The sequence below is a fragment of the Nanorana parkeri genome, unplaced genomic scaffold, assembly GCF_000935625.1.
Source record: "Nanorana parkeri isolate BGI_ZX_2015 unplaced genomic scaffold, ASM93562v1 scaffold2282, whole genome shotgun sequence".
NCBI lineage: Eukaryota > Metazoa > Chordata > Amphibia > Anura > Dicroglossidae > Nanorana > Nanorana parkeri.
The window spans coordinates 33,181-53,845 of NW_017308550.1; the positions used below are offsets into that span (position 1 = coordinate 33,181).

General features: G+C 45.4%; 1 protein-coding gene across 1 annotated transcript; it reads right to left on the reverse strand.

Moving 5' to 3' along the window:
- Nucleotides 1–2,826: 2,826 nt before the first annotated feature.
- SPATA4 (spermatogenesis associated 4) lies at nt 2,827–18,690 on the reverse strand. Its single transcript, XM_018573228.1, has 6 exons — nt 18,557–18,690; nt 12,034–12,163; nt 11,346–11,464; nt 8,908–9,128; nt 5,180–5,302; nt 2,827–2,980 (listed from the first exon to the last, which is right to left on the reverse strand). The coding sequence occupies exons 1-6, from the start codon at nt 18,658–18,660 to the stop codon at nt 2,871–2,873; spliced, it is 807 nt and encodes a 268-aa protein (XP_018428730.1). The 5' UTR covers nt 18,661–18,690; the 3' UTR covers nt 2,827–2,870.
- Between the last annotated feature and the right edge of the window lie 1,975 nt (nt 18,691–20,665).

Here is a 20,665-nt window from a genome sequence, read left to right on the forward strand (position 1 = left end):
CCAAAGATCTCCTTTATTGCTCCAGTCTGATGATGTGACTTCCAGCCAGTAGATGAATCTCTCAGGAGCAAGGGAATAAAAAAAGCCAATCTACACATACACGGACAGTATATACACAGTAACTTTGATTTGCCACCATATCAGTAACATTAAGTTTGACCAGTTTTGCAGATTATGGGGTGTACAGATTATGAGTGCTACCCTATTTCTCATTTTGCTCAGGACATTACTTTATTGTGTCATTTAGTGTGGATAGCAGGAGGCTCTGGGTGTATCTAGTGGTTTGGGAACTACTGGAACAAAGCGACTTGATGGCAGGAATAATAGTCTGTGTCCAAGTGCGGGCACCCAGACCTGCACAGTTGTTACGGGAGGACAGAAGAGTATATTATGGGAGGACAGAAGAGTATATTACGGGAGGACAGAAGAGTATATAACGGGAGGACAGAAGAGTATATAACGGGAGGACAGAAGAGTATATTACGGGAGGACAGAAGGGTATATTACGGGAGGACAGAAGGGTATATTACGGGAGGACAGAAGGGTATATTACGGGAGGACAGAAGGGTATATTACGGGAGGACAGAAGGGTATATTACGGGAGGACAGAAGGGTATATTACGGGAGGACAGAAGGGTATATTACGGGAGGACAGAAGGGTATATTACGGGAGGACAGAAGAGTATATTACGGGAGGACAGAAGAGTATATTACGGGAGGACAGAAGGGTATATTACAGGAGGACAGAAGGGTATATTCTTCCGTATATTACAGGAAAACAGAAGGGTAAATTATTCCGTCTTCTCATGCAGCCTACTCGGTCTCCTGCCCCTGGCCTACAAATTAAATAGTAAACTAAGGTATAAATGGGCACTCTAAAAGGGGACAACCAATGTAAGGGGGGGGGACTCTGATAGGGACAACTAACAATTAGTTGTCCCCATCAATGTGCTCCTTTACACTGGTGTCCCCTTTTATTACCTAAATGGTGGATTGTTGTCTGGACACGGACTGAGTGACCTTCTGTCTGGGCCGCGTTCTCTGAAGGAACTAGAGCTTTCTGAAGAAGCCCATATCAATTAGAGAAGGCTATAATGTGACCATACAAACAAGACAGTACTTGATATATAATAACAACTGATGCCCAACAGTTAATCATTCAGGCTTTCTGCACAGTAAATGCCTGGGAAATTGTGCGTATCTTCTGGTCCTGGTATTATCTTGTGGACCTAACAATAAAATATACCCCGTTGACAGATCAGCATGAGGTTTCTCTTGGTACCCATCAAGCTAATATTGCTCATTGTCTTTCCTCTGGGAATACTTTGACTGTTACCAAAAAGACTCACATTAAAGTGTTATAAACATTTCCACAATGTCCACAGGCAGTGCTTGCATTTGTATATAGAGATATACACTATATTACCAAAAGTATTGGGACGCCTTTACACACACACATGAACTTTAATGGCATCCCAGTCTTAGTCCGTAGGGTTCAATATTGAGTTGGTCCACTCTTTCACGCCCTAACAGCTACAACTCTTCTGGGAAGGCGTCAACAAGGTCTAGGAGTGTGTGTATGGGAATGTTTGACCATTCTTCCAGAAGCGCATTTGAGAGATCAGGTACTGATGTTGGACGAGAAGGCCTGGCTCGCAGTCTCCGCTCTAATTCATCCCAAAGGTGTTCTACAAGTTCCTCCACCCCAAACTCGCTCATCCATGTCTTTATGGACCTTGCTTTGAGCACTGGTGCGCAGTCATGTTGGAACAGGAAGGGGCCATCCCCTAACTGTTCCCACAAAGAGCATGAAATTGTCCAAAATGTCTTGGTATGCTGATGCCTTAAGAGTTCCCTTCACTGGAACTAAGGGGCCAAGACCAACACCTGAAAAACAACCCCACACCACAATCCCCCCTCCACCAAACTTTACACTTGGCACAATGCAGTCAGGCAAGTACCGTTCTCCTGACAACCGCCAAACCCAGACACGTCCATCGGATTGCCAGACAGAGAAGCGTGATTCATCATCAGAGAACACATCTCCACTTCTCTAGAGTCCAGTGGCGGCGTGCTTTACACCACTGCATCCGACGCTTTGCATTGCACTTGGTAATGTAAGGCTTGGATGCAGCTGCTCGGCCATGGAAACCCATTCCATGATGCTCTCTACGCACTGTTGTTGTGCCAATCTGAAGGCCACACGAAGTTTGGAGGTCTGTAGCTATTGACTCTGCAGACAGGTGGCGACTTATGCACACTGTGCGCTTCACCATGCGCTGACCCCGCTCTGTCATGTTACATGGCCTACCACTTCGTGGCTGAATTTCTGTTGTTCCCAGTTGCCTCTACTTTGTTATAATACCACTAATAGTTGATCGTGGAATGTTTAGTAGCAAGGAATTTCACGGAACACCTGAACCCAATGATTTGGAGGGGTGTCCCAATACTTTTTGTAATATAGTGTATGTGGTAAACAATAAGATAAGAATAGGTCTTAGTCCTGAGTCTATATAAGACCTTATACGTTGCCACATTTCTGGCTGAAATCCTAGAACAAAATAGGCGCACCCACTGACTGGCAGACCTTGCAACGGCCTAACCCAATGATCTCTGCCAAACAAGACATCTCATTGTGGGATGCTGGGACCGTGCAAAGGATGCTGCAATGATTCAAATATAATTTATTACTGAATGACACAAGAGCAGAAGAAAACCTTACTATGCAGGTTCTAAAACACCATAAATTGTGTGCTACGATTTCTAACTAGACTTGGTATTTGCTAACAGTATTTAGCAGAAGACAACACATTGTCTCAGGATCAGGACATAAATCACATTGAGATGGGCCCATAGACACATGTTTCCGCTTAGGATGTGGAGGATGATGCTGTAGAGGTCCTGCTGGAGGACACGTAGCTTCTATCTCTTTGCTTCACTTTAATTTCTTTAAAAGTAACATTTGATTTGCTTCGGATGCCTAAGTAAATGAGAAACACAACAACGGTGAACAATGGTCACTGATACACCACTACATGTTACCACAAAGTATGCAATACATGCTAATAACATTCAAATGCTGCATGTAAAAGTGCCTACACCTTTGCAAGATTTGAGTTACTTGACATGTATGTAACTTTGCTGTGCAGCCCATTACTTGGTGTCATCTGTCATGGCAGACAAAGGTGACACCTACGTGACAATTTGGTATTATGCTTTGCGACTCCTGGACCAAAAACCTGTGGTACACCATCCTGTTTTCAGTGGCCCTTTAAAGTGAGCATCTGCTCTCCGAGTAAGCACCTAAAGTTACTGGACCTGCATATACAGTATATACTTTTACAGAGCGTACAAAGATTTATGGGAGCCCCCAAACCTTTGCTCTTTTTAGGTAAAACCATATCCCAGCTTTTTTAGGTAAAAACAAGTCATTTTTATTTGCCCCCATCAGAGTTCCACCTTTACATTTGTTGCCCCCATCAGAATGCCTCCATACATTAATTACAAAAATGGGGGCACTCTGATGGGGACATGCAATGTAAGGGGGCACTCTGATGGGGACATGCAATGTAAGGGGGCACTCTGATGGGGACATGCAATGTAAGGGGGCACTCTGATGGGGACATGCAATGTAAGGGGGCCCTCTGATGGGGACCTGCAATGTACGGGGAGGGACATGCAATGTAAGGGGGCACTCTGATGGGGACATGCAATGTAAGGGGGCACTCTGATGGGGACATGCAATGTAAGGGGGCACTCTGATGGGGACATGCAATGTAAGGGGGCACTCTGATGGGGACAAGCAATGTAAGGGGCCACTCTGATGGGGACATGCAATGTAAGGGGGCACTCTGATGGGGACATGCAATGTAAGGGGTGCACTCTGATGGGGGCAGCTAACGATAAGTTGCCCCTATCAGAGTTTCCCCCTTACATTTGCTGCATTCGCGCCAGATGTGTAAGTGCCCATTCACACTGGACGTTTAATCGTGCGATTTCTGCCGTGATATCGCACATATTTGCCGCGCGATATCGCGAGAAGTCGCCGTTCAATTATTTTCAATGGAGCTGATCTATTGTACAGCTCCATGTCGCCTGTCGCTCGCTGCTGTCGCTTGTGCAGGACTCTTTTTCCCGCGAATGCCGCGCAACTTTTCTATTTTTGCATGCAGCCCGACAGTGCAGATTGCGCGATCGTTGCCGGAATGTCGCCCGAACAGTAGCGCTATCCCGCCGCACGGAAATCCGCTTGAGGTAAGTGTCGCTTAGTGTGAATGGGGCCTCAGAGCTGCTCTGGACGCTTTTTCCAACGCAGCCCCAAAACTAGACAAGGCAATTTGCCTTGTTATGAATGGGCTCAGTTCACACCATCACATTGCAGTTGTGTGTGCAGAAAAAAAAGAGTACTGCATGCGGGCCACAACTGCATCACACTGCGCTGGACCCATAGAACTTAATGATCTTTCAATAAAGTTCTAACAAATAAAAAGAAAGAAAAATAAACAGTGCTATGCGTCGGGACTGGTGCATTAGTACTGTGCCTGAGAACAGACGCCAGCAGCTGTGCATTGTAGTGCAGCCACTGGTGTGAATGCAGCCCAAACGGCGACCTGCGGTCTAGACATGGACTTAGTGATGGGGCTCGAAACCTCAGCTTGAAGGACATTTTACTCACCAGACCTCCTGGAATTTGAATTCACTACTCCTGTTCTGCAAAGTGCCATGAGCCCCAAAACATGGGGTGTTCTATTTGGAAAAGAGATTTCTTAAAATAGCCCTGTAGACACTTTAAAAGTGCTAAATTGTCAACACACATTGAACGTTGTCTAGGTGCATGCTTTTAAATTCCGGCAGCAATGTAGCTGTTAAAGTGATTACAGGGTTATTGATTATATTATAGATCTTATATAATTGAAAGATTGGCTACATTTGTCCAATGTTTCCGAGAATTGATTTGAAATGGCAGCAAATCTGGCAAACGCAGACAGTGAACGTGTTTGTAAATGTGCTGAATTTCCTGAAGAGGCTTCAGTGGCAAAAAAAATTTCAATTAAAAAATGTCATTTGCTGCTTCCTACAGCAATGTTACCAATTCCAACAACTTATTTTACATAGTGCTGCATATTCTTTTAGGTTTCAGCGATATGTTCATTATAAAGCAGTGCTTCTGAATACGTACTGGAAGAAGAGGACACAGAAGATGCTGATCTATTGGACAGGCTGCTTCCACTACCGGTATGGTCAAGTGGTGGTGGGAGACGGATGGCGCGTTCACCCAATGATGGTTTCATGTTAAACCGTTCTGAACAAGGAAGAAAAAAATACAATGATAGAATTAAACGTTCAATCAAATAATAAAGTATGGAAAGGTATCGAAGGCCTGACAAATGGGATCAGAACAAAGCATTTTCCTGACTTGCAGTGTCTGTGAGTTGGCGGTTTGTACATGGACAGCTCAGCTTCAGAGGCTACAGGGAACACATCAGTTAAAGAACAATGCAGCCTCTAGCTCAGATGCTAGGATCTATTAATGATTGGGTAATGGTAACGTTTAAAAAATACAAACCTTTCTATCTGGATGCAATCAATATTGTAAAGCCCGTGTAGATATAAATGATCAAGATTCTGTTTGCAAAGCTGGTTATCATTACAAATATATCAAAAAAATCGGGAGCTGGGATTTAAATTGTACTTGCCATGAAATATTAAGAACTCTCTAGATCAGGGATGGCCAAACTGCGGCCCTCCAGCTGTGGTGGAACTACGAATCCCATGAGGCTTTGCAAGATTCTCACAGCCATGACTCCCGGAGAGATATTACTTCATGGGATTTGTTGTTTCACCACAGCTGGAGTGCCGGAGTTTGGCCATCCCTGGTCTAGACACTAGAGATGACCAAACAGAGCTGTCAGGCTTGAGATCAAACCTGAATCAGGCCCATTCACAGCAAGCAGATACCTACAAGGTATTGTCACTTTACCAGACACGGCTCATTTGTTTTTTCCTGACTCTGACTTTTATTGCATATAAAGTGTTCCGTACAGAGGTACAAACAACAGATATCGGATACTGTACATATAAAATGAGCAAGATAGTGGAGCAAGGCCCTTGTATAGCTTATCATCATGACACAAGGAAATGTCGTGAATGGTTTGCCTTAGTATGTCCAGTAGTGAACATCAAATAAAGTCAATGCAAAATAGGTTGTGGAATCTGAACAACAAATGGAGGGGTAGGATAAGGAAGGGAGAGGGCGCAAGTCATTTAGGGCAGTGGGTCTCGTCACTTGAAGCTATCAACTCAATAAGGGTTAGTTCACACCATAACTGCATCAGAATTGCGTGCGTCTGCGCAGCTGCGGTGCGAGGCGTTTTGCCGCTGTTTAACACTTTTTTTTAGCTTAGAATGGCCTTTCAGGTGCAGTCCAGTGCGTTCCAGTTTTCAATGTGCTTTGATGCGTTCCATTGCGATCAGGTGCAGCTAAAATGTGCCAAGCAGGGGTTTTTTTCTGACTGCACCGGAACTGACTGCACTGGTGTGTACGGAGCACCAGAAATCCCATTGGAAAGCATTGTGACGCGCTTTTGATGCAGCTGCCAAACTGAACAGACTACATAATTAGCCCTGAGACTGAAATAATTATATTTCACATTTTCTGCAGAAGACGTGTATCTAAACCTCTGATTTTAACCTTAGCGGTGAGACAAGTTTTTTTGCATGCTGACTGGTGAGTGTGCTGGGAAACTTTTTGCTGTTGTACTGTATTAAGCCCTTCCATGTGCACCTTGCTGTAAAGCTGGTAACGAATTGATGAGTGTGTTTGCCATTTGTTTTGCTTGACTGAAAAGAATGATATGGCACATCTGGGAACAGGGTCATGTACCTAGGTCTTGCAAGTATTAATACATACAGGCATAGAAAAACTAAGTTAGTTACATAGTTACATAGTATTTGGGGTTGAATAAAGACATACGTCCATCAAGTCCAACCCATATAGGTCCACGCATCATCTCATTCTTAGGGATACTGGTATCCCTGGATATTACGGTCCCTCAAGAAATTGTCCAAACGTTTCTTGAACAAGTACATATTAGTAATAATATAAAAGGACAATATTTGTGATCCCAATGAGGAATATATTAAGTAAAGGGGTCACTACACTATATACTCCCATCAACAGGAGGCTGCCTTGCCTCCATTTCATGACTGCAGCCTTTGGCAGTGTCTTTAGCATTCAACACTTCTGGGAGTGTTGAATATCTGTGTTGTCCACTGCATACCATAGTTCTATCCTCCAACCAGTACGTTACTACAGGACATAGCAATAATGTAGGAGTCAGAGGATAGAACCCTGGAGCAGAGGGGAGCACAGGCATTCAACACTCCTGGAAGTATCTAATGCTGACAGAGGTGGTAGTGCTGAAACAGAGGGGAGGTAGGACACATGGGCAGATGCAGTGGCGAGTAGTGATGGGCTTGGGCGTGTTCGCAGCTCCACGTGCCGAGCCCGCCAGGAAGCTGACAGCGCCAATCACAGGTACTGAGACATTTCCCGATCTCTGCAGCTGCGGACCGGGATAATGTCTCAGTACCTGTGATTGTCAGCTTCCTGGGGGGCTCGGTATGTGGAGCTGCAAACACGCCCGAGCCCATCACTAGTGGAGAGTAGACAATGTCTTTCTTTGCAAGGCATTTTTATTTGTGCTTTATTTGCATTATTTCCATAACAAGGTTGCTTTAACCCTACATTGGCTTTTCAATGAACAGGTGAAGGAACAAGCTGATCATGTTTTAGATAAGTCTTAGATCATGAAGTTTTAGATCGTGTTTTTCTATAAGCCTTTATTTTTTGTTTACATGAATTAGCATTGTGGTAAACAATGCATACTCATGCTTACATCATAGAGAACCCCGAGATTTAGGGTGTCTGGGGAGCTCAGCAACAAATCGAACTATACTTCCTGACATGTATAATAAAATCTTCAAGAAAGTCACGGGTTCTCTATTAACTGAAAACACGTCTTGTGTATGCTCAAGGGACCCAGTCCATTCTGTCACTTGGGCTCCACCTCTCCAATTTCAGAGATAAGTCTCGCCATACAATATAAAGCCCCATTATCTGACGAGATCATCTCAGTGGCCAGTAATGGAGTTCACCATGAATTTGGGAAAATTCAAGTATCTAGGTGCACAGAAAAGGATTTTAAAAGGTAATAGCAGACATTTTGTAGTGTGTGGTGTTAGACAGAACGTTTACTTTCATAACTTGAAGAAGTCTGACCGGTTCATGCGACACAATGAATTCTGAGTAGATTATACACTGCCTGGCCCAAAAAACGTCACAAAGCCTTTAGCTTTGATTACAGCATGGTTTTGATAAGCGTATGCAATGTCACAATGTTTATTTCTGTTCACAGTTGCATTCATTTTTCACCAAGATCTTGTAGTGATGATGGGAGAGTCGGAGCACTGCGTAAAGTCTTCTCCAGCACATCCCAAAGATTCTAAATGGGGTAAGGTGTGGACTCTGTGGAGGCCAATCCATGTGTGAAAATGATGTCTCATTCTCCCTGAACCATTCTTTCACAATCTGAGCCCAATGAGTCCTGGCAATGTCATCTTGGAATATGCCCATGCCATCAGGGAAGAAAAAATCAATTGATGGAAGATCCTGGTCATCCAGTATATTCAGGTAGACAGCTGACCTCATTTTGTGGGGACATAACATTGCTGAATCTAGACCTGATCAACCGAAGCAACCCCAGATCATAACACTGTCCGAAATCCAGTTGGCTGACTTTTTTTTAGCCAGGCAGTGTATATTTATTTGAGTCTTTCCTGACAGGAGAAAGCTGTTCATGTGTAATACATGTCAAGGTGCACTAGAAACGTATGCAGCCTACTCACTCGGGTCCTCCAGTCTCTCTTCCTGTCTCTGCAACAAATGTAGATTAATGACAGCTTGAACTTTCTGTTGGTTGATGATGATATCTGGCTCAGCCAAAGTCTCACTCAGGGTTATATTGCTCTTTACTGCCTTTGTGGCTGTAGATCTGGCCACCATAGGCAGCTTGTCTTGATAATGTCTATCAGTAAAGTCCACTTCATTATCCTGGACGGTTTTGATCCTACATTACAAGAAAACACCATAAACAGCAAAGACTATGGCTTGAAGCAGAACTCCAGCCAAGTAGACAGTTGAAAATACACAAATGAAACTGTACTGTCAAAATATATATTCCACATACATTTATGTAGTCTTTCTTCCTGCAAGTGTGTTCCCTGTGTTAGGCTAACAGCACTGTATAAAACAAAACATTTCGACTGGCTGACACTGCTAACAGTGAGCTGATATCAAGACAATTTGAGGTCCTTATACATTATATATATATATATATACTTATTGTGTTCATATTTGTCTGGAATTCAGCTTATGATAATAACTGCTTCTGTTCTGGTTTGGGAAGTTTAGACTACAATATAAGAGAAGCTTCCGGTATGAATCCATCTCATCAGTGTGCTCTGTGGATCACTAAAATACAATAGGAAACTGTTCAACAGCAATGAGTTTGTAAAACCTGAAAGGTCATCGTGGGAGAGCCAAAAGGAACCAAAACAGCACCCACTAAGGCTGAGTTCATAGTCCTGCTTGCAGCACCAGAAGATCACCGCTGTGGGGAGTATCTGGAATCACTGAGGGCAGGATTATTACACTAACCATCCGCCAGTAGAACGTGGAATACACTTCATTACAGTTATGTTGTTAGACTGGGTGCTGGACGCCCCAATTTGTTTTTACTAGACTTTATCTTGAGTACTGAACAATAATCCAGTAAGCTGATTTAGGTTCTATTGACCTTTGCCCCCTTCACCATAACCGGACTTGTTATTAATACTGTCTTGTAGCTTTCCAAACCCTATTCCATAGAAGCCATGTGGCTGCCATTGTGGTATGAAATAATCACTTCAAGGTCCCACCTACCATCTTAAGGTTCACACAGGCCGCAGCCTCCACCGCCCTCTGAAAAGCAATCCGTGGTGGATCACTTTTTAGAAGGCGTTGGAGCAGCCAGTGCCGGTGTTCTATCGAAAGTCCCAACTTATCGAGTTCTCGGACCACCTGACTTCCGGTTTCGTTAGAACTAAGATGTTTGCCCAAGAGAGTTGTTCTGCACGAGCGCCAGCCAAGGCATTGCCCTATACACATACACCACAGCAATGAAGTAATAAAATGAAGTAGGATCATAGTAATCCAGCATGTTAATAATCTCACGTGCCCCACTCAAGTAATACAATGAAGTAGGATCATACTTCAATGAAGTAGGCCGTATTGAGTGTGGCACCTGATATTAATAACGTGCTGTATAAGTGTGATCCTACTTCATTTTATTACTTCATTGCCTTGGTGTATGTGTATAGGGCAATGCCTTGGCTGGCGCTCGTGCAGAAGAACTTTCTTGGGCAAACCTCTTAGTTCTAACGAAACCGGAAGTCAGGCATTCCGAGAACTCGATAAGTTAGGACTTTCGATAGAACACCGGCGTTCAGGAGGTGATACTGCCACCTCTTGAATGCAGTTTTTTATTTATTTTTAAATCCCTATGGGGACTTTCTATTGCAATACTGTTCTGCAACCGCACACCCACAGGATTGTGGTGTGGTCTCATTCATTGAATGGTTGCGTTTAGGGATGCACTGATACCGATACAAGCATCGGTATCGGCCGCGATACTGAGTATTTGCATGAGTACTCGTACAAATACTCCAAAACATAAAACGAGTACCTGTGCCGCGTCTGCCATCTTCAGGGACCCGGATCCGCCGCACACAGGACCTCCATCGTGTCTTCAATCAAGCAAGATGGCCGCGACCTCCTCTGTCATCTGCTCCAGTCTTTCTGACCTCTTCTCTCATGATAAAGCCATAGATCAGTGATTTTATCTACAGGCCTAAAAAGGACCCCTTGTATCTTGGAATAGCAATTAACGGGACATTTTATTTTGTAACAATTGTAGAAGCCTACATTTCCAGTGGTGAGTGTTAGCAGTACTGAGCCCTGAAACGTCACCTTCAGTGTAAATCATTATTGACATCAAGGTTTATTCTACATTTAAATGCAACTAAATAAATTCCAAGCATTTAGTACAGCTGTATTTAACATTAAACATAAGCCCCGCCCCTGTGCACCAACTTCCATCACATGGTGAAATAAATCATATTTTTTATTCGGATTCCATGGTATAAAACTGTTTGTAAGACAAGTGACGATGTGAAATGAGCCGGCAGACACTGTTCATGAGATAATATTGTAATGACAATGTAAATAACGTCATAGAATATCTCACCTCCTGTTTGTCAGCATGACATAGACTTCTTGTAACAATATTTCGGCTGCTCCAGGTTTGCAATGAATTGTTCCGTCAATTAATTCTTTGGAAACATTCAATGTCCTTTTTAGGAAGAACTGAGAAACATCGGAACACATTATAAATGATATTTACAAAGAATTATACCAATATAGTAGATATAATATAACCAAGCATATATCCAGGCGCTTTTTGTTTTTTTATATATAACAATTCTCAGTTAGATTATTCTATTAAGGCTGAACTCCGGGATGAGCACACATTGAATAAATACATGAGTCGGGTTTATTCTTACATGAATGTTAATGTACTTTGTGTATTTGTGTCAGGAATCCAGCGTGAAACCTTGCCTCTGTGTAGCACCTTCTAATACAGACCAGTCACTGCTGCTCTCTCTTCTTGTGCAGGGTGACTGGTCTTGTCTCCACCCCCTTCGGTTGTTTTCTGCAGTGGGTGGGGCCTGCTGGGTCCCTCCCACAGCTCTGTTCTCTGTGCAGGCTATGTACAGCACAGTAATGATTTCACCACTTCCTTTACAAGGTAATGACTGTGTTTACAAAGGCATTTGGTGCACACGACGTGGATTTATACACTTTTTGGCATTTGAGGAATATTTTAAAATGAAACTCTTCATGCCTGGAATTTAGCTTTGAAGCAACGTGCTTACCTTTTCCAGCTGTGACCAGTTGCCTAGTTTTGTAGCTAGAGATGTCCCATTGTCGAATGAATGCAGCTGTATGTCTTCTGGATAGTACCAATAGAAGATCTCGGCAGTGATGTAACCATTTGAAAAGTCTCTACAACATATAGAAACAGTAATGAAGCCGTTTCAGTGCAGCCATGGATGTGTTACAGAATGATTTAGTAATATTATTACAGTGGCTGAAACAGGAACTGCACCACCTATTCGTCTTGTCCCAATTTCCACTTGTATTAGTAGGGTGCTGTGCATTTTTACCCTTTCATCACCAGAGGTTATATGAGCCTGGGTGCCCAGACTTGGCTCCTCTTCTGGGTCGAATGATGCCCAGTGTCATTCCATCACTTCCTGTAAGTCCAGGGCATCAAAGTTCTAACACTCACCCCCAACCCTGGACTCACAGGAGGGATGCTACAGAAAGCAGCACCATTATGTGATATTTAGGATATGCTGGAGGAAGAAAAGAGCAAAGAGGACCTGTGAGATCATCAGCCCGGCCAAAGACACCTGGATAACAGGTAAGTGCTTCAAGGGGAACAAACAAAGCAGGGAGGACCTGGGCATTAAAGTGGACCTGTACCCCCATTCACTAATAATCACCTCAGCATACAGCTCTGCATACTGACATAAAACCATCTGACATTCATCAGTTAAATAAAGATATTTTTCTTTTACTTACAAATACTGTTTTTCCACTTCCTGGTTGAGTGGTGCACTGGTGATGTAACCCTGGCCTCACAGATGCATCCAGGGAAGGTTACATCACCAGTATCCTCCTGGGAAATCTCATCTGTAAATTGCATTGCAAGACTCCAGGGGAAAGGCACCCCCCAATTGGGGAATGCCCACATGTTCCCCCCCAGGCATGTGCAAGGCGGGACAGACCCAGAGTTCCAGGAAGTGAAAGGAGATGGATTCATCTGCCCTCAGTGAAAATGGCCACTTGGAGAATAATGGGAAAGAAAAGAGAAATAAGGTATACAAAGAATACAAACCCGGGAATTATCTAGAAGTATGAGTTTGTAGATTGTCATCACTAAACATTTCTAAAGGTGCCTTTGTTGTTATTTTAAAGACAATTGTGAGGTTCCTCTTTAAGATTTATCAACAACAATGTAGGGTAAGAGCTTACCTACACAATCCATGAATCTAAAGGCAAAGGGTTTCTTCCCCATTTTGGATAGACTAGAGATTTTAAAACCCAGGTCAGTTTGTGTGTGCCTTCTGCATCCCATGTAATAGCTCTCCCTTGACTTCCTGTCTAGTAGACAAAACAGGAAGTGAGACCAAATCTCCCCAACTTGAAGTAAATCCCCGCATAGACATTTGTCACTGATGTCCCCATTGGAATATTTCTCCTCTATTCCTGTTCTGACGGCGACTCATTTCAGATTTTCCATCACTGTCTGTCCCAGTAACAAAGGTCATACATAGAGAGGATGGTTTTCTGCAGTGGAGACACAGACAGCAATAAAAATATGACAGGGGTTCCAACCCTTCCCTACTGTATTCAAAGCTAAAAAAAAAAAGCTTTGTCTTTGTGTTAGATTTTCTTTAATGAGTATCCGTTCAGATAGACATGCACTCTATACCTTTGAATAGAATGAGAAAGGAACAGAACCCCTGCTGGGTTTTATTGCTATAAGGGGGTGCTCCATTAGAAAGATTTCCCTTCGCTTCCTGTCCTGCTGACATGGTTTTACCAGACAGGAAATGAGGCTCTTATAGATTAGAGTTAGGACCACAGTACACGGAGGGGCCATGACGGGGCAGTGTGGCTTCTGCACATAAATCCTCAGTATGTAACGCATGCTGTTAGGCTGTGTGCCGGGAAATGTCTGTTCTGTAAGGAAGTGAGGGGAACTCACCAACAGGAACACACATGGAAATTATTTTTCAGTACAATAGGGACCCCCTATTTGTTTTGTCTTTGTTGATGATCTTCTCTCACTTCCCCTCTTCAAAAACTGCTGTCAGCAGGACATGAAATGAGGGGAAATCTCTAACAGAGCCCTGGGTAGCAGTAATAACCAGATAGGGGTTCTAATCCTTCTCCAAGTTTTTGGCTTGACATACACTTTAAAAGGAGAACTTCCGGTGTTCACAAAACTAAGCTTTGCAGTGGGGCAACCCCTTTACAGCAAGGGTTAAAGTGACATTAAACCCTCAGATTTGTTTAACATAAACCAATACTGTAATGTGTGCCTTACTGTAATCCATTGTAGTTTCCCTTCTCTTTGCTGCTCTTCCTTTTAAATCTGTATCTCTTCTCATGCTGGGCAGAACTTCTGTTTTGCAGCAGACTGCCTTGTCTCTGAAATGGATACACGGTGTTTGTGTGCAGGTTCACAACCTGAGCCAGTACTACCGGAAGAGACACTCAGCTGCAAAGGGAAGTTCTCCCCAAGGATGAGAAGACATGAGGATTTAAAAGGAAGAGCAGCAAAGAGAAGGGAAACTATCACGGATTACAGTACGGCGCACATTACAGTATTGGTTTATGTTAAAAAATCTGAGGGTTTAATGTCACTTTAAGTGCTCATTGGGTCTAGGGGAGTCTAATAAAGCAGATACACTTACCTGATCCTTGGACAGCACTCACCTCTCTCCCGCTCTGCACTGGCTGAGGAATATCCCTCAGTGTCCACACATGTAATGCAGGTGAATGGACTGCATTAGACATGATGATGTCACAGGTGCTTAGACCGCTGGGGGCCGGGATAAAGGGGCTGTGGAGACTGGTTTAGCAGTCCAGTGGGACCGAGGATCAGGTGAATATTTCTTCTTTATTCCCGGCCCCTAGACCAAAACAAGCAGTTAAGCTTAGCAGTGCGGGGGTTAATTTTTCCATTTCCTGGAGCTCCTCTTTAAATGAGGTTTCCGGTGATCTCTTGTATGAGATCTGTACAGTCTACGGAGAATCACACAAGTCAGGGATATTGGAATGATTGGTAGTAGGGAGGGTGAATGTACATACACTCGGGAGAATGTCCAATATTCAGTGTGTTGGAGTTGTGGCTGGATTTGGTTTTCTCTGCTTTGGATACTTGCAGTGTGATGAGGAGCGGGTCTCCGCTTATATAATGTGCGCAGAGTGACATGTACGGTGTCATACGACGCTTCATACCACCTATGTATGTATCAATGATTTGATTTGTTATTCATAAAAGGTTTCTCTGTTATGCTTGTGTCCCCTGAGGCCCCGTCCATGCGATCACTCTGTGACTACATGTAGTAGTGTAATGCGGTGACATTCATTCGGGATGACACCCCGATGCACCTTGCCATCCGACATGGGTTGCAGCAAACCACGATGCAGGGTAATGTACTCCTGTGCGTTGTAGTTTGCGGCATTCAATTAACCTCTTGCCGTCCGCCCGTTGTGAAAAAAACAGACGGACGGCAGACTCACACTGGCGAGTTGCCGTCATCAGATGGCATTTTTTTTCCTGCTCGCGAGCGCCCCCTAGAGACCCCTAATGTCTCCATAAAGAGGGCCTGTCAGTGTGCCTTTGCTATTATATAGGATGATTGTTATCCCACATGTGATAGCAATAACAATAAGTATAAAAAAAAAAAAGTTTAAGTCCCCCACCCCCACGCACATATAAACGTAAATCCGCGTTCGATGCGCCAGCGTGCGAAAATGACAATTGCGTGACACACGTTACATATCGCCACGAACGTCGGAGTGAGAGCAATGATTCCAGGGCCATCAATCACTGATAACACTAAACTGATGAGCGGTAAAAGCTTTTAAAGCGTCGGCCTTTGGCCAATTTTGTGTATTGTAGTGTTGTTAGGTTTTGCACGCGTGCGCTATTTTAGGGCTTGACATGTTTGGTGTCTATTTACCCGACGTGACCCCGTCTCTTATATCTTAGCTAAAAATTGGGTAATAATAAATGTTTTATCATTTAATATAGGGGAAACTGTTTTTTTAATTTTTGGTAATTTTTCCTTAATATAGTAAAAAAATAAAAACCCCAGTGGTGAATAAATACCACCAAAAGAAAGCTCTATGTGTCCCCAAAAAAGGGTATAAAATTCATTTCAGTACAGCGTTGCATGACGGAATAAATGTCGGTCAAAGTACCGCAGTGCTGAATACTGAAAAATGGCCTGGATGGGAAGGGGGTGTAAACACCTGGTCTTCAAGTGGTTAAAAAAGCGCATGAACCATGTTGGTGAAGGGGGAGATAATGGGGAGCTGGAGACATGGAAGAGGAGAGAGTGAGGTCAGGGAGAGGAGAGCTGGGGTAATGGGGTCATGAAGGGGGAGGAGGTAATGGGGACATGGAGACATGGAAGAGGAGAGAGTGAGGTCAGGGAGAGGAGAGCTGGGGTAATGGGGTCATGAAGGGGGAGGAGGTAATGGGGACATGGAGACATGGAAGAGGAGAGAGTGAGGTCAGGGAGAGGAGAGCTGGGGTAATGGGGTCATGAAGGGGGAGGAGGTAATGGGGACATGGAGACATGGAAGAGGAGAGAGTGAGGTCAGGGAGAGGAGAGCTGGGGTAATGGGGTCATGAAGGGGGAGGAGGTAATGGGGACATGGAGACATGGAAGAGGAGAGAGTGAGGTCAGGGAGAGGAGAGCTGGGGTAATGGGGTCATGAAGGGGGAGGAGGTAATGGGGACATGGAGACATGGAAGAGGAGAGAGTGAGGTCAGGGAGAGGAGAGCTGGGGTAATGGGGTCATGAAGGGGGAGGAGGTAATGGGGACATGGAGACATGGAAGAGGAGAGAGTGAGGTCAGGGAGAGGAGAGCTGGGGTAATGGGGTCATGAAGGGGGAGGAGGTAATGGGGACATGGAGACATGGAAGAGGAGAGAGTGAGGTCAGGGAGAGGAGAGCTGGGGTAATGGGGTCATGAAGGGGGAGGAGGTAATGGGGACATGGAGACATGGAAGAGGAGAGAGTGAGGTCAGGGAGAGGAGAGCTGGGGTAATGGGGTCATGAAGGGGGAGGAGGTAATGGGGACATGGAGACATGGAAGAGGAGAGAGTGAGGTCAGGGAGAGGAGAGCTGGGGTAATGGGGTCATGAAGGGGGAGGAGGTAATGGGGACATGGAGACATGGAAGAGGAGAGAGTGAGGTCAGGGAGAGGAGAGCTGGGGTAATGGGGTCATGAAGGGGGAGGAGGTAATGGGGACATGGAGACATGGAAGAGGAGAGAGTGAGGTCAGGGAGAGGAGAGCTGGGGTAATGGGGTCATGAAGGGGGAGGAGGTAATGGGGACATGGAGACATGGAAGAGGAGAGAGTGAGGTCAGGGAGAGGAGAGCTGGGGTAATGGGGTCATGAAGGGGGAGGAGGTAATGGGGACATGGAGACATGGAAGAGGAGAGAGTGAGGTCAGGGAGAGGAGAGCTGGGGTAATGGGGTCATGAAGGGGGAGGAGGTAATGGGGACATGGAGACATGGAAGAGGAGAGAGTGAGGTCAGGGAGAGGAGAGCTGGGGTAATGGGGTCATGAAGGGGGAGGAGGTAATGGGGACATGGAGACATGGAAGAGGAGAGAGTGAGGTCAGGGAGAGGAGAGCTGGGGTAATGGGGTCATGAAGGGGGAGGAGGTAATGGGGACATGGAGACATGGAAGAGGAGAGAGTGAGGTCAGGGAGAGGAGAGCTGGGGTAATGGGGTCATGAAGGGGGAGGAGGTAATGGGGACATGGAGACATGGAAGAGGAGAGAGTGAGGTCAGGGAGAGGAGAGCTGGGGTAATGGGGTCATGAAGGGGGAGGAGGTAATGGGGACATGGAGACATGGAAGAGGAGAGAGTGAGGTCAGGGAGAGGAGAGCTGGGGTAATGGGGTCATGAAGGGGGAGGAGGTAATGGGGACATGGAGACATGGAAGAGGAGAGAGTGAGGTCAGGGAGAGGAGAGCTGGGGTAATGGGGTCATGAAGGGGGAGGAGGTAATGGGGACATGGAGACATGGAAGAGGAGAGTGTGAGGTCAGGGAGCCCTGAGGTCACTAGTTACGCCTCTGGTTAGATCCCTAAGAAGGAAGTGAGCACTGTGACAGCTGGCCGGGCTCGGAGCTTCCGGTGAGTGTATCTTTGGTTTTTTTTGTCCTTAGACACAAACAAGCAGTTAACCCTTGCAGTGCAGGAATAGCCCCGCTGGAAGGGTTAATACAAAGTTTTCCTGGATTTCTTGTTTAAAGGGTCTATTTATCCATATTCCACCCAAGATTCACACTGCTGTCTCTAAGATTTACCCATTTTCGCACAAGATGCTATTAGACAAATGGGTGAATCCTGGGTGCAAGTTGTGTATATCTTGGGTGAATAGCTATAAAAGCGTGAATGCAGTGGCAGACAGGACAGATGTATCACCTTCACACTCTGGTCATATCTGGGCATGTGCAGAAACTCATGCAGATCTGGTCTGCATTCGGTGTGAACAAGCCCTAACACATAGGTAAAGGCTACTAGAACTATAGGGTCCTGTACTGCACGCTGGGATTTGTAGTCCCTCAGATACCTCCGGAAGTTTTTCGGGGTGCAGCTCAGGTCCAGGCTCTGCAGCCAGCGGAGCACGTCTCTGGGCACGCCGGTCCTGCGCGGGGCTTCGGGGTATGACGGCATGTAGGCGGCTGATCGGGCCAGTCACTATCTTCGTTTCCACACTAAAAGCAGGGCTGCGTTCTTCGTTGCTATGGGAACGGCTACTAACAGAACAGGAAGCGTTCGGACCAATAACAAGCTGGCTCTATCATTCAGCCCCTCCTCCTTGCTGACTTAGTTTGTAAATAAAGGCTGCTACGGCACGTGACTGGTGTTTCCCAGCATGCCCCGCGGCCTGCAGTAGAGGAGGGGAGGTTCTGTGTATGAGTCCGGAGCTGAGTACCGGTGGAAGCTCATCATACCTTCCAAGGGGAGCGGAGGAATCCCGGGTACACCTCACAGACCTGCGAGCATGGAGTGGAGCCGGCTGCATTGCGGGGAATGTTGTGCAATCCTGAATATTGTGGCCTCGATTAACCCCTCAGGCGCTCGAGGTTTTTTTTTTACATGAAAACACATTATTATTAGTGATATTAAATTGTAACTGTTTTTAAGCTGTTGCAGATGCTGATTTAAGGCTGCTTCTTGATGTTTAAAAGCTTTAGGGTCCATTTGCGGCGAGTTGTGATGCGCTAAGTTCGCCACATGTGCTGGAAAAGCCGCCAGGAGTCTGTTTACCCCTTAAAGGAGAATTATGAGGCAAGTGATTTTCACTCGGCCTCATAATCTGAGCCGACCTGTGACAATGAAACTGTCACAGGTCGGCTCAATAGATCGGGAAGTGAGCGAACACATACCGGCGCTCGCTCACTTCTCGATCTATCCGTGCAGAGAGCCGTGACTGTCAATCACGGCTCCCTGCAGGGATTCCCCCCCTCCCCTGTCCGATCCTCCAGCACTGACTGGAGGGGGCGGGTACAGCTGGCTCTGCCTCTAGATAGGCAGAGCCAGCTGTCACGCAGCTGGGTGGATGCAGACAGAATTGTCGGGATCCGCTCCGGCTGCGGCGTCTAAGTATACCGCAAGCTGTAGCTCGTGGTATACTGAGCTTAGGGTGACGGGAGGACGATAGTTTGTGTCCTCCCTTTACCCTTAAGAGAACCATAGGGAAAAGCCCTAACCCCATAGTTCCCCTTTAACCAGTTGCCGTCCACCCGTTGTAAAAGAACGGACGGACGGCACTGCTGCATTGGCGGGTTGCCGTCTCCAGACAGCATTTTTTTTTTCTGCGGGCGCGCACGGGCAGAAAAGACCCGTGCAATGCAAACACCCGTTACCGGGTGTTACCCCCAAATATTATATATTTTCTGAAAGCTAAGACCCTATATAATAAAATGGTGGCACATTATTATGTTTGCACGATATTAGCACCACTTATCAAACCCCACAATTTAGTGAAACATGCCCTAAAACACAATAAAATTACCATTTGTTTTTCAGTACTCCAAAAAGTCGTCAAAAAACGTCAAAGAGATGACGCTTTAAAAGCCCCTACAGGTCATCAGTTTAGAGATACGCGTATATTTTGGCCCTAGAATTGTTGCCCTCCGGTGTGTGTGGTGAAACCCAACATGTGTAGCTCGATTGTCATTTTCATACGTAGGCGCACCTGTCGCGTGCTCGTAGGGAACTTTAAACATTTGTATTAATTATTTTTACATTTATTTAATATTCATTTTTAAAACTTTTGTTTTACTTTACTTTAATTGCTTACAAGCCCCCCATGTGATAGCATAATGGCAGTGACAGGTACTCTTTAAGGTGATACTGGGGGTCCAAAATACCCCTAGTATCATCTTTACACTTGAAATAAGCTATTGAAGTGCAGATCACACTTCAAAAGCTACTTGCTGGGCTTCAGGAGCCGAGCAATGGCAGCTTTGGGACCGGAAGTGATGTAATCTGCGTCGCTCCCGGTCCTATAGTACGGGGAGGAGAGCGGTGAATGGACGTTCAGCGCTCTCTTCCTCAGCTTCCCCCCGAGATGCCAGTCCCGGGCCTGTAGGAGGGGCAGCAGAGCCCGGGAAACACGGCGTGGGTGTCAGAGGGGGAGTTCCAATGCCAGTGATGCACAGTGTATGTACAG